The 15075-nt window shown below is 38.7% G+C and overlaps 1 protein-coding gene across 4 annotated transcripts in view; it reads left to right on the top strand.

Moving 5' to 3' along the window:
• The window catches only part of LOC115220809 (natural resistance-associated macrophage protein 2), a 76899-nt gene that overhangs the window by 49464 nt on the left and 12360 nt on the right, over positions 1–15075 (top strand). For all 4 annotated transcript variants that reach the window (XR_005002664.1, XM_029790974.2, XM_029790973.2 and 1 more), the window contains exons 6-10: positions 5674–5829; positions 10148–10217; positions 12574–12671; positions 13432–13524; positions 13844–13873. Coding sequence is in view for 3 of the 4 variants with exons in the window: in XM_029790974.2 (XP_029646834.1) it covers positions 5674–5829; positions 10148–10217; positions 12574–12671; positions 13432–13524; positions 13844–13873 (447 nt within the window). In the remaining variant the exon portion in view is untranslated. The remainder of the gene's footprint in view (positions 1–5673; positions 5830–10147; positions 10218–12573; positions 12672–13431; positions 13525–13843; positions 13874–15075) is intronic.

Below are 15075 nucleotides of genomic sequence, written 5' to 3'. Positions count from 1 at the left end.
ATCAATGAACATTAAGTTAATCACTGCCTTTGATAGGACATATCTACTTCTATTTGTGTGTCTCAAGCTAACTTCTAATTTGTCTCCAATAGTTTCACTTTCATTGTGTGGCACCTTGGTCACTTTCTACTATAGTCCCAAGATGACCAAAGCTATGTGAATAAATTTGGTAGGTGGAAACAGAAAGAATTTCAGTGTGTGTGTACCCCCATCCTTGTCTTGACATCACTTGAAGGATGTAAAGGAGTATCACTGTCATACAAGCAGTGTCATTCATTTCCAATATTCTTTGGAAACATATCTGGCCATGGGGAAATATCACCTTATTTGGATACAGGTGAGGTTTGGTGACAGGAAGAGCATCCAACTGTAGAAAATATGCCTCAAAACTCCATCTGACCCACACAAGCATGGAAAGGAGGGGGATTAAAACGACAATGAAAGAGATGAGCTTGTTTAATTGTTTAATCTTCATCAAATAAAATGACAGCATTTGCAATTTACTTTAATGGATATTAACACAAAGGATTTTCATCATCATACCTCTTTGGATGCTGTCAAAGTTTTATACATGCAGTCCTCCACATTTTTGTTGCCTCTTTTCAGATGAAGATCATCATTTGGAACATTCATTTCTGCTTCACATCTAGACTCATCGCCACCATTGTTGTCATCATCATCATTTTTACATCCATTCTTCTATACCTACATGGGTTGGGTGATTTCTTTCAAACACGCCATTCCTCTTTTTTGAGGTATTACCTTCCTCAGCCTTCACCACTTTCTCCCTTGGTCTTCTTCTGATACCAGATCATCATCATCATCATCATCATCATTTAATGTCTGTTTTCCATGCTGGCATAGGTTGGATGGTTTGACTGAGGTCTGGAGAAGCAGTAGCTGCACCAGACTCCAATCTGATCTGGCAATGTTTCTACAGCTGGATACCCTTCCTAACACCAACCACTCTGAGAGTGTAGTGGGTGCTTTTTACATGCCACCGGCACAAGAGCCAGGGGTAGCTGGAATGTCTGGCAGGTACATCTTCCACACAAATCTCCTGGCACTTCATTACCCACCTGTCATCATTCTTCCTAACTACGATTGATTCTTCTTATACTCAATTTTCCTCTCAGTCATCTGTGCCTTGTCATTAATGCTTCACAAACATTACAAATCTGGTGAACTATGCTTAGTTTCTTTCCAACCTTCGCACATCCTCTGCATTCAATGCCCATATCTCACTAACATGCAGCATCATACAATCAACCCATCTTTGAGAGAGAGAGAGAGAGAGTATCCCCTTACTTGCAGAAGAAATATTAGGTTGTTCCAAAAATAATGGCCAATTTCAGAAACATAAATTTATTCTGGAAAAATTATCACTAGAAATGCTTTAATTAGTCAAAGTATGAACTGTAAACATCTATGCATCTCTGCCATCAATTAACGAGATCAATTATGCCTTGTTGATTGGCTTTGATCCTAAATCTTTGAAAGCTGATTACACCTCTGGTTTGGACCTGAAAATTTTCTCACTTAAAAAAGTGTTTAAATGCTTTAAAAAATGGTGGTCAGTGGGTGAAAGATCAGGAGAATACGAACAATGTGGTAAAGTCTCATATCCCATGTCTGTGAGTTTCTGCAGCATCATTCTTGCCACATATGGCTTTGCATTACTGTGGAGTAGAATTGGGCCACACCGATTCACCAATGCAGATCTCAATTTTTGCAAGTGAGCATGTATTTCAGTGAGTTGATTGCAGTAAATTTCTGCTGTAATGTTCTGATTGGCTTCCAGAAACCTGTAATGGACAATACCTATTGCAGACAACCAGACAGTCATCATAATCTTTTGCTGATGCAATTTTGGCTTTGGGAAATATTTGGAGGACTCATCACGATCAAGCCATTGACCTGATCATTTACGGTTATCTTAAAGAATCCACTTTTTGTCTCAAGTGACTATTTGGTCAAGAAAAGGATCATTGGTGTTTCACAGAAAGAGCATTGAGCACACTTCAAAATGCTGAACTTTTTGATTTTCATTGAGCTCATGCGGTACTCATTTATCAAGCTTTTTCACTGTACCAATCTTCTTCAAATTGCATGAGACCATTGCAATACTGACACCAAGTACCTGAGACATTTCTTTAACACTTTGATGTGGGTTTTGTTCAACAATTGCTTTCAATTGTTCATTGTCAAGACTGCGTTACCATCCTCTACCTTCTTCATCTTCAAGGCTCTCATCACTACTACAGAATTTCTGAAACCACCTTCATACTGTGTGATCGCTTGTGGACCCCTCTCCCCACGCTCTGTTGATATTGGCAGCAGTTTGGGAGGCATTGTGCCCAAGCTTGAACTCATGCAAGAAAAGTAAGCGATGGTCCTTTTTTGTCAATTTCATAATTAAGGGCGCCTATGCTTCAAGAATGTTTTCTGTCTGAAATAAGTAGAAAATTATTAAAGAACATACATCAATTATTAAGTAAGCCAAAATTCACGTAAAATATAATTAAAATAATATGGTAAAATTGCATTTCAAAACACAACAATTAGAACAGCCATTATTTTCGGAACAACCTAATAGCTTCTTGGACTTTTTCCACCCTATTCTTATTCTTGCCCCTTCACTATTTTAATGACTACGATGCCATGCAAAAAGCACTGGTGCTACATGAAAAGCATCCATGTGGGTGCCATGTATAAAACACTAGTGCTGAAAACACATAAAAAGCATCTGGTACATTCTGTGAAGTGGTTGGCATTAGGATAGGCATGCAGTCATAGGAACCTTGCCAAAACAGACAAATAGAGTCTGGTACAGCTATCCAGCATGCTAGCTTGTGCCAAACTGTCCAAGCCATGCTGGCATGGAAAACAGACATTAGATGATGATGATGGTGACAACTGCAGCGCCACCAAAGACAACATGGGTCAAATGAAACTCATTGAGGCAGATTCTATTCAGCTGGATGCTCTTCTTATTGCAATGCTCTCACCTGTTTGCCTTTCAATCTAATTCAGGTTAACACAGATCTTTAACTAGGTTTCTAGTTCTGTCCCTGTCAAATATTGACATAATCTTGACAGTTACAGCTTCTGTTTACATGAAAATAGAATGGACAGTCAGACAATTGTAACTTGCCTTGGGTGCTATATTACATATTTCAGATAACCTTATCTGACAACTGCAGTTCTCCCTGACTCACCTACTTCATGCAGAACTCTGTGTTATTTAAGTATGCTCTCAAGTTTGTATTATCTTCACTGCATATATCATTTAACTGCTTCAGTACAACTGACTGCAACATGACAGTAATAACAACAACAGCAACGATGATCAAACAGGAAGAAAAGAAAAGTTTTTTTCAGCACAGTTTTAAAGTATTGTTGTTTACTCTTTATCAAAATAGATCAGCTGATATCTTTTATTGATAAGTTACTAGAAAAGGGGTTGGCAATGTCAATAACCTTTCACAGGCCCTCCATAGCTGGTGAGATCGGATGCACTTAAAGAGTGGACACTGGCTGTAGCTTTAGCTGCTGTTTCTGTTGTTCTTTAACCCTAGGTCAATTATGATCATGCAGATCTATGATCAATGTAATTTCAGCCATGGCTATTCCATTGTTTTTTTAGAGTGGCACATAAAAAAGCACCATTCAAGCATAGTCGTTGCCAATGCCACCTGACTGGCCCTCATGCCAGTGGTATTAAAAAAAGCACCCACTACACTCTGAGTGCTTGGCATTAGGAAGGGCATCCAGCTGTAGAAACCTTGCCAGATCAGATTGGAGCCTGGTACAGCCATCTGGCTCACCAGTCCTCAGTCAAACCGTTCAACCCATGCTAGCATGGAAAGTGGATGTTAAACAACAATGATGGTGATGTATTATCAATATGTCCTTTACTAATCTAAATGGTTGGATGTTTTGAAATTGACTTAGTGGAATTCATAGCTGAAAGTCTGAAGCCCTAAAAAGACTTGGATGAGGCTGGTGTCGTTGTGGACTCATTGAATAAGGATGTTTGGCACTGCTGATACCTGTGTAGGAGGACAAAGGTCCATGTCTTTAGGTCTCTGGTTCTCCCTGTCCTGCTCTATAGTCATGGGATTCAGATACTGTCCAGAGCCTTTGAGGGGCACCTGCACTCCTTTGGTATCTGAACGCTTTATATACATCATCATCATCATTTAATGTCTCTTTTCCATGCTGGCATGAGTTGGATGATTTGACTGAAGCTGGCAAAGCTGGAGAACTGTACCAGGTTCTGTTGTCTGTTTTGACATGGTTTCTACAGCTGGATGCCCTTCCTAACACCAACCACTTTACAGAATGTACTTGATGCTTTTTACATGGCACCATCATCATCATCATCATTAGCATCCGCTTTCCATACTGGCATGGGTTACTCAGTTTGACTGGAACTGGAAACTCAGAGAGCTGTGCCGTGCTCCAGCCTGATTTTGGATTGGTTTCTATGGCTGGATGCCCTTCCAATTGCTAACTACTCCAAAAGTGTAGTGGGTGCCTTTTACATGTCACCAGCAAGGGTGCCTTTTATGTGTCACTGGCACTATCCTCATGGTTTCATTCAGTTGTCATTGCCTTCTGTGAGACCCAACAACTGAAGATCATGCTCCACCACCGTCTTCCTGGATCTCCCTCTTCCACATGTTCCTTCCATAGTTAAAGATCAGCACTTCTTTACACAGTTGTCCTCATTCATATGTATCACATGACCATACCAACACAGTTGAGTGCTTTTCACAAGCCACCGTCACCAGTGTTTTTTTATGTGGAACCGTCACCAGTGCCTTTTATATGGCACATAATAGGTTTCCATACAGTTTCTGTTTAACAATTTCATGCACAGTGCATCGATTAGTCTGAAGCTACAATAGAAAACACTTGCCCAAGGTACAATGCTGTAAGATAGAACTTAAGATAACATGATAACCAAACAAACTCTGTATCCATCCAGCTTATGTAAGATAATGCTTCTATGTGATATTATTCATCTTTTAGACCAAGGTCACCAAACATTTTTCACAGCAGGCCAGATAACTGAGAGAATGATGAGTGTGGACCACATAACCATCTCGTTCAATACAATACTGTGAATATACAAAAAATATAAATAACCATATTTATTTACTGGAAAGATATCAAAGGAAGCAACATTAGCAATAAGATAGTTATATCACACCCAGCGCGCACATATCCGAATAAAAAGATTAGTGAGATTTCTGAAACTGGTGTTTAGTTTTTAAGATATCAATATTTGCTTTGGAATTGCTGCATCCAACCAAGAGAATTGCTTTCAAATGTTCATCAGTCAGCTTCGTTTTATGTGCTGACTTAACATTCTTCATTATTGAAAATGTTTGCTCACAAACATAAGTGGTTCCAAACACTGATGCCATACCAGGGGCAAATAAACTCTCATTGCAGATACTTGCACAAAAGGTACTGTGCAGTGGCTGGCTGGCTGGATGAACTGATCTCACTGATCTGGATCCAGCCCATAGGCCATAGTTTGGTGACCCCTGTTTTAGACTGATGCCAAATCTACACCACAAAATACTGTGTACGATATACGAACAGATGTATGATGGAGAGAGAGTATGTCCTGTTGCTTTTATTTTACAAACTCTTTTTCAGTTCATTATTATCAAGCCAGACTTTGTAGAAATCATGAAAGGTTTAGCCATTCCGTGGTGTAAAGACTGTAGCAGAGATGGTATTCAACAAATGGCTGGCATTATTGGAGCTGTTGTGATGCCTCATAATATATATCTTCACAGTGCTCTCGTTTTGGTAAGTAAATTCAATTCTGAAAATATTTTACTTCCAAATGTCTTCAGTTCAGATTTAAGCTTAGTTACGTAAATCATTTTATTCAAAGCTTCGTTTCTCATTATTTTCTTATCCATTCACCTTCATTTAAAAGACACTCCATTACTTACTACGTCATGGGTTCCATTTGATCCACTCAACGGAACAGCTTACTCATGAGATTACTGTGCAAGTGGCTGAGCACTCCACAGACATGCGTACCCCTTCACGTAATTCTCAAGGAGATTCAGCGTGACACAGAGTGACAAGGCTGGCCCCTTTGAAATACAGGTACTACTCATTTTTGCCAGCTGAGTGGACTGGAGCAATGTGAAATAAAGTGCCTTGCTCAAGGACACAACACACCACTGGAAATCGAACTGATGACCTTACGATCATGAGTCGAATGCCCTAACCACTAAGCCATGCACCTTAACTCCTCTTCATTTAACCAGCAAGTTCAGAGGTCAGAGGTAAGTCAATGATATCAACCCCAGTATTCAACTGGTACTTATTTTATCAACCCTGAAAGGATGAACGGCAAAGGTGATCTCAGCAGATTTTGCCCAGCGTGCTAACGATTCTGCCTGCTTGCTGCCTTAACCAACATTGTAATAAGGATGCAAGAGAAGCTCTCTGCAAGATTTCTCAACCCACTAGAAATAGCAACCAAATCTTCCTCATATCACACTAATCTCATTTTGTTTCTTGTTTGAGCAAAAAAACAGGACACATAGGATCTTTTGTCTTTTATCTGTTTCCAGTCAAACAAATCAACCCCAGTACTTTTTCCTTAAGGAATGCCACCTACTCTGTGGGTTTTTTATGCCAAACTGCTAAGTCATGGGGATGTAAAATAAACTGGCAACAAGCAGTGGTAGTGGGCAAACACACACACACACACGTGCATGCACATATATAACAGACTTCTTTTAGTTTCTGTTTACCAAATCAACTTACAAAGCTTTGGTCAGTCCGAGAATATAGTAGAAAACCCTTGCACAAGGTGCCATGCAGTAGGACTGAGACTGGAACCATGTGGTTGGGAAGCAAGCTTCTTACCACGCAGCCACATCTGGTGGTTTTTATATACCTGATGCATCTGAAAACAAAATGGGATGATCACATTTGGAATGCCTTTAAATATAAACATTGGTAAAATTAGATAAATGCTAATATTTCAGACACAAGCATGGCTGTGTGGCACCTTGGACAACTGTCTTCTCCTATAGGCTCAGGCCAACCAAAGCCGTGTGAGTGGATTTGGTAAATGGAAACTAAAAGAAGCCCATCATATCACTACTTTGTACTGTTAATCCTTAAACATTTTTTTAACTCTCCCTTTTTTTTCATTCTCTCTCCTTTATTTTTCTCAATCCTTTCTGTCAAAGAGCACTGTAAAAGACTTTTCCATTCTCCCTAAGTGTTAAACTAATGCACCTGTTTGTTCTTCTTACACATGTCTTTGTCTTTTGTTTTTCTGTAAATTTGAACTATATATGTGTGTGTGTGTGTGTCTTTGCGACGGTGTTTGTCCCCCACCACCGCTTGACAGCCAGTGTTGGTGTGTTTACATCTCTGTAGTATGGCAGCTCAGTAAAAGAGACTGATAAAATAAGTGCCAGGCTTTTAGAAAAGAAAAGATCTAGGGTTGATTCATGCAACTAAAAATGCTTCAATGTAGTGCCCCAGCATGGACACAGTCTTATAACTGAAGCAAATAAAAATGTCTCAAGTGCAGCATGTATATTTACTCATTATTCATTTCATCATCATCATCATTTAACATCCACCTTCCATGCTGGCATGGGTGGGGCAGGTTGACAGGAGCTGGAAAGGCAGAAGCCTGCACCAGACTTCTGTAATTGTTTTGGCAAGGTTTTTACAGCTGGATGCCCTTCTAAATACCAGCCATTTTAGAGTGGGGACTGGATGTTTTTTAAGTAGCACCTGCACTGGTAGGGTGACCAAGTACCATGCAAGACAAAAAATCTTTTGAGAGGGGAGGGGGAATTGGAGGAGGTGATCTTTGTGTCAGATAATGAAAGGTTATAGTGAGATAGAGAGACAGAGACAGGGGCTCTTTCTGAAGAGGAGGTACAAGGTTACCTGACCAGAGAGAGAGAGAGTTTTAAGTTTTGATTAATGAAAGTATATTGGTTGGTAATTATAGTTATTTGACATTACTTTATATGTATTTAATGTGATAAAGTGGTAAAGAAATCAATCCAGTATGCTTTGCTAGATGTGCAATGTCAGTGTGCATGTATGACACACTGTAAGCTTCTTGGCAGAAAAGTTGGACATAAGAGGCATCATATGTGGTGTGCAAGAGAGACGACTGTGCTGGTATGGATGAGGACAGCTGTGTAAAGAAGTGCCAGTCTCTAACTATGGGAAAAGCTATGATAGAGGTAGACTCAGGAAGACATGGGACGGGGTGGTGAAGCATGATCTTTGAACTTTGGACCTTACAGAGGCAATGATTAGTGACCAAGACCTTTGAGAAGACCCATCAAGCCAAGTTAAATCGTAGTCATGGCTGATACCAGTATGATGTAACTGGCACCCATGCTGGTGGCACATAAAAGCACCCATTACACTCTCAGAAACCTTGTCAAATCAGACTGGAGTCTGGTGCAGCCTTCCAGCTTGCCAGTCTTGGTCGAACCATCCAACCTATACCAGTATAGACAATGGATGTTAAATGATGATGATGATGGTAAACTAGCAGAATCATTCGCATGGCAGACAAAATGCTCAATGGAATTTCATCCTTGTTTATGTTCTGAATTCAAATGCAGCTGGGATTGACTTTGCCGTTCATCCCCTTTCAGGTTTAATAAAATTTGAAACCAATATTTTATATGTATTTACAATTCAAAATGGCCACCCTGTGCTTTCACCAGAGCCCTTAATCTTTTCTCAACTAAAATGCATGACTTATTTATAAATATATGTTGTATCAGTATATAATTTGAATGTACTGTCCATTGCATTAAAAAAAAAAGTACTCCAGCAGATTTGAATTCATTAACTATATGTTGCTTTTCTAAAACTTTATATCACTTCATATAGAACTGTTAGAGCTAACCATGAAAATGCAACACTATTACAATGAATGATGGTTCGGGAAATAAAACTAAAAAGCCAAGTTAAAATACTTTCACATTCATAGAATCTTATTTGTCCTCTTTTGTTTCCATAAGGGGTTCTTCACAACATAAAAGACCTCGTCAGCTCAGCATTGGCACATCTGCTTTACCCTTTATGCTTAACACATAGCACAAGATCAGTACAATATTGCATTTAATGATCAATTCAGTTCTATATTTGAGAGATGAGGAATTATGTACATTATTTACATTTGACGGATATTTGTCCTCATCTTATTTGTTGTTAAAACAACATCCAACCTTCAAGTGTCTTGGGGAAATTTCAAATCTGGGTTCTCATTCCTCAGGTATTATTCGATGTTATGCCATATGCCCGAATAGTAATAATAATAACATCAAAAAATAGCTTAGGAATGAGAACCCAGATTCGATATTTCTCCGATGAAGGGTGGAGGGTATATCAGCCAAAACGTTAAATAATGTAATAATTAATTTCTTATATTTATTAATCTTAAGTTTTCCTTGTCTCAGATAATATTTCTTTGGTTGAAATCTTAGATGATTAATTGAAGTCAAGTCAGTATACTTTTATGAACTATATTATGTAATAGATTGGAGGTGATATGTCTTCCTGTAGAAATGGGTGTTAGAGAATTTGTTGGAACTGTCATCATCGTCATTTGATGTCCATTTTCCATGCTGACATGGGTTGAATGGTTTGACAGGAGCTGGCAAGGCCAAGAGCTACACCAGTTTCTGTAGTCTGTTTTGGCATGGTTTCTACAGCTGGATATCCTTCCTAACGCCAACCCTTTTACAGAATTTACTGAGTGCTTTTTATAAGGCACCATCATCAGAGATTTTTATGTGGCACCATCGCCAGTGCTTTTTACATGGCACCATCACCAATGCTTTTTATAAGGCACAATCATTAGTGCTTTGTATGTGGCACCATCACCAGTACTTTTTATAAGGCACAGCACCAGTGCTTTTTATATGGCACCATCACCAGTGCTTTTTATATGGCACCATCACCAGTGCTTTTTACATGGTACTATCACTATAGAACTCTTAATGCTTATAGCAGCTCCCTAGCTAGTTCTTGCAATATTATGTTTTACGTTTTTGTGTATGATGATGATGTTGACGATTCTAATTATTATGTTGCATGTTTTTCTTTTTAGTCTCGTAGTGTTGACCGAACGGACAAAAGAAATATCAAAGAAGCTAACATGTATTATACCATTGAATCGTGTAAGTACATTTTTGTTTTGGTCATAGTTAATAACTTAAACTAGTAATATGTTAACAATTGAGCATGGTCGATGCCAGTGCTGCCTGACTGGCACAACTGCATGTGGCACGTAAAAAGCATCATTCAAGCATGGCCGATTCCAGTACTGCCTGATTGACTCCCCATGCCAGTGGCACATAAAAAGCACCCACTACACTCTCAGAGTGCTTGGCATTAAGAAAGGCATCGAGCTGTAGAAACCTTGCCAGATCAGATTGGAGCCTAGTGCAGCCTTCTGGCTTGCCAGTCCTCAGTCAATTGATCCGATTCATGCCAGCAAGGAAAACAGATGTTAACCCTTTCGTTACCAACCCAGCCAAAACCGACTCTGGCTCTGAGTACAAATGTTTTCTTTTCATAAGTTTTGAATTAAAATCTTCCACCAAACTTAAGTCACAATTTATGTTCCTAACAGTAGCTTAATGATAACTAAGTTATTTTACTAAATTCTTTGTTATATTTAAAATAATTAAAAGAAATACAGAGCATCTCAACAGAAATATGGTAATGAAAGGGTTAAACAATGATGATGAATGTTAGATTTAGAACTAAAATATTACCATATTATGAAGCAGGATACCATTTTAATAGATTTAGTTTTATTCTTCTGTTATTATTGTTTCTTTTTGCTTTTTACATAAATTTTTTTCTTATTTTATTATCATCATCATCATCATTTAACTTCCAGTTTCCATACTGGCATGAGTTGGACAGTTTGACCTGTGCTGACTAGCTGAAGAGCTGTCCAGGTTGCAATTCTCTGCTTTGCAACAAGTTCTATGGCTGGATTCCCTTCCAAACACCAACCACTTTACAGAGTGTATTGCCTGGTTTTTACATGGTGCTAGTATGAGTAATTCTTCTGTGGTGCCGGCATGAGTGTCTTTCATACGGCGCTGGTATGGTGCTTTTTCTGTAGTAGGGACATAAATGTCTTTTACATGGCACTGACATGAGTGGTTCCCACATGTCGACTGCTTTTTACATGACACCAGCACAAGTGCCTAAAGGAGAGTTTTTTTATTAGAGAAAATAATTAGTGCAGATATGACTATGTTTAAGAAGTTTACTTCCCAACCATGTGATCTCGGGTTCAATTCTGTGTTTGGCACTTTGAACAAGTGTCTGCTAATGTAGCCCCAAGCCAACCAAATCCTTGTGAGTAGATTTGGCAGATGGGAACTGAAAGAAGCCTGTTGTGTATATGTCCATGTATTCGTGTGTGTGTTTACACCCATGCATGTGCGAGTACCCTTGTCCTGAGATCATATGACGGTTATCAGTGAACATCATCGTCATACAAGCAATGCTGTTATTTTCCAGTTTCCTATGTAAAATCATGTCTGGTGTCTGGCCCTGGGAAAATATCACCTGAAATCAGGTGAGGGTTGGTAACAGGAAAGCATTCATGTGCAGAAAATCTACCTCAACAAATTCCATCTGACCCATGCAAGCATGGAAAAGAGGTCATTAAAAGGTGATGATGGTTTTTACAGCTAAGTATTCTTTTTATTAATGAAGGTGAGTGGCTGAGTGGTTAGGGTGGTCAGCTCATGATTGTTAGGCCTTGAGTTCAATTCTTGGTGGTGTGTTGTATCCTTGAGCAAGACACTTTATTTCACTCAGCTGGTAAAAATAAATAGTACTTGTGATTCAAAGAGGCAACCTTGTTACATTCTGTGAGAACTACATGAAGAGTACAACTGTCTGTGAAGTGCTCAGCTATTTGCCTGTGGAATGCTCAGTCATTTGCCTGTGGCGTGCTTAGCCATTTTCCTGTGGTGTGCTCAGCCATTTGTCTGTGGTGTGCTCAGCCATTTGCCTGTGGTGTGCTCAGCCATTTGCTTGTGGTGTGCTCAGCCATTTGCCTGTGGAATGCTCAGTCATTTGCCTGTGGAGTGCTCAGTCATTTGCCTGTGGAGTGCTCATCTATTTGCCTGTGGAGTGCTCAGCCATTTGCCTGTGGTGCACACAACCATTTGCCTGTGGAGTGCTCATCCATTTGCCTGTAGTGTGCTCAGCCACTTCGCCTATTAATTTCACAAGCAGGCTGTTCCAGTGATTGGATTAAATGAATCAGATCAAGCAGAACCCATGTCATCATGAGTGATGGACTGCTTGGCAGTGGTAGGCTACTCTTCTTATTGTTAATCACTCAGACATGCGATTATAATTTGAGCCTTAAGCAAAGCTATCATGTCTCATTCTGCAGCACTCAAATCAGAATCATATAACCTATAATTCTACTTATGTAAACTTGTAGCATTTCTGTTTTATAAATCAAGTTTAATCTCACATATGATTTTCATTTTATAGCTTTGGCCCTGTTCTTATCATTTATCATCAACATGTTTGTGGTAACTGTCTTCGCTGCTGCAAACCTACCTGATGGCACTGATACACTTGCAAAAGCTGTAAGTATTATGTTATTCTATATTTTTATGTATCTGCATAAAACCTAATAGCATACGTGATTTGTGTCAAGGCACTTAATTCTGGAGATGTTACAAAGACTTCATCATCATCATCATCATTTAATAATCTGTTTTCCATGCTGGCACGAGTTGGACAATTTGACAGAAGCTGGCAAAGCCAGGAGCCACACCAAGTTCTATAGTCTGATTTGGTTTGGTTTCTACAGCTGGATGCCCTTCCTAATGCCAACCTCTTTACAGGGTGTACTGGATGCTTTTTATGTGGAACCAGCACCAGGGCTTTATGCATGGCACCATCACCAGTACTTTTAACATGGCACCAGCACCGGTGCTTTTCATGTGGCACCTGTACCAATGCTTTTTGTGTAATAATTAAATATCAAGTTCAGTATGGTATCATTACTCCTGAACTCCCTTCGTTATACTGAAAATACTTATTTAAAAAAGTACTGGCAGACCATTTATTATCTCGAGTAAAACAGAAAAATTTGTGAATTTGTTGCTTTGTATTGCTTTCAACTGAAAAGATGACAACTAAACAGTACTGTTTAACCATAACATGGACGGCATATCTGGATTTTATGAAGAGCTAACATAGAACCAGAGTAGAAAAGGTAAAAATATAGATGTATGAGATTAACTCATTGGAATTGAAGACAAGTAATTTAGCTCTGTTAATTGCAGATTGATTAATTATCATTATTGCTGAGTTTGAACCAAAGTTTATCTTTCTTTTCAGGGAACATGGTTAGCTACACACTTCAATATGCCTGCTTTAAAAATTATTTGGGCAGTTGGAGTTTTGGCTTCTGGACAAAGTTCAACTATGACGGTAATAAAAATATTTTGCTCTGCTTTTGTAACACTTGATCCAAATGTTTGTAGTTTTCCAAGTTAAGCTAAAACAAATTTTATTGAAGGGAAGCTACTTGTAAGTAAATTTGTCGCATTTCTCACTCTTAATTAAAATACTATTAAACAAGTATGAAAAGTCAAAGGAACATGTGTAGACCAAGGGGAACATTTTATAGTTTACAATTTGCCAATCTGCATAAATATTTCTTTTTCTTTATTAAAATGGTAATTTATTTCTGCAGTATGCCAATGCACATATAGATACAATAATGACAGATTTTCGATTAATTTTACAGGGAACTTATACTGGACAGTTTGTCATGGAGGTAAGTTGCTTGAATATTTTATTGTCTCAAGAAGCAGTTCTCTACCGTGACTTCTAGAAGTGTTTGCAGCCCTCAAGCATCCTTCTGGAAATTCCCACTGGGGTTCCTTCTATAGATATAATAGATTTTTCTTTAATTGACCTCTGTTTTACTTTTTTTTGGGGTGTGGCTCCTTAAAAAAATCCCAGTTTTGGATTTGGTCTAGATATTAAAAACGTTGAGAACCATTGATCTAGAGAAATTATAAAGAATCTTTTTAGTACCATTGGTGAATGGCAGCTGCATAGGGACCTGTTTGGAAACATCTCTGCTGAGAAAATACTCAATCTTTAACTTAACATATCTGTAAGCATGTGTGCAATCATACTCTACGACGTTAATTAAACTGTTATAACATAAATTAACCAGATCGTTATTATGTTTTGAATACCTTCAATGGAAGTTAAAAACAACATTCTTTTATTTGTTTCAGTCATTTGACTGAGCCATGCTGGAACACCACCTTAAGGGGTTTTAGTCAAACAAATCGACCCCAGGACTTATTCTTTGTAAGCCTAGTACTTATTCTGTCGGTCTCTTTTGCCAACCTGCTAAGTTATGGGGACATGAAACACACCAACATTGGTTACTAAATCCACTGACAAGGCTTTGGTTGGCCCAAGGCTATAATAGAAGACACTTGCCCAAGGTGCTACACAGTGGGACTGAACCCAAAACTATGTGGTTAAGAAGCAACACAGCCACGCCTAAAGTATTGTTTTGGTTTTTAGTCTCAAAAATTGATTTTTCTTTCACATTATTTTTAAGGGAACCTCAGAGTGTTTCAGATTTGAATGCAAAGCAAAACTTAAAGCCACTCCTGGTTTAATATAAATACAGTGGCACCTTTTCTTGCAAATTTAATTTGTTCTTCTCCCAAAATGTTCATAAACCAAAACTAATTTTCCCATAGGAAATTCAAGAAAAGGTACAGCAAATGCGAGTGGAGATGTACACAGAATGAAAGATAGACAACAACTGACCCATTCCAGTTGATACGCCCAGCTTGTCATGAACTGTTGTTGCCAGTTTGTGTTTTCATTACTTGAGACACCATTCATCATCCTAGACGCTTTATGTTTGAAAAATTGTTCATAAACTGATTTGTTTGTAACAAGAGGTGTTCATGAGTTGAGGTTTCACTGTATTAAATGGCTGTATGG

Source organism: Octopus sinensis, linkage group LG17, assembly GCF_006345805.1.
Source record: "Octopus sinensis linkage group LG17, ASM634580v1, whole genome shotgun sequence".
Taxonomy (NCBI): domain Eukaryota; kingdom Metazoa; phylum Mollusca; class Cephalopoda; order Octopoda; family Octopodidae; genus Octopus; species Octopus sinensis.
This window is presented reverse-complemented; position numbering and strand designations above follow the sequence as displayed.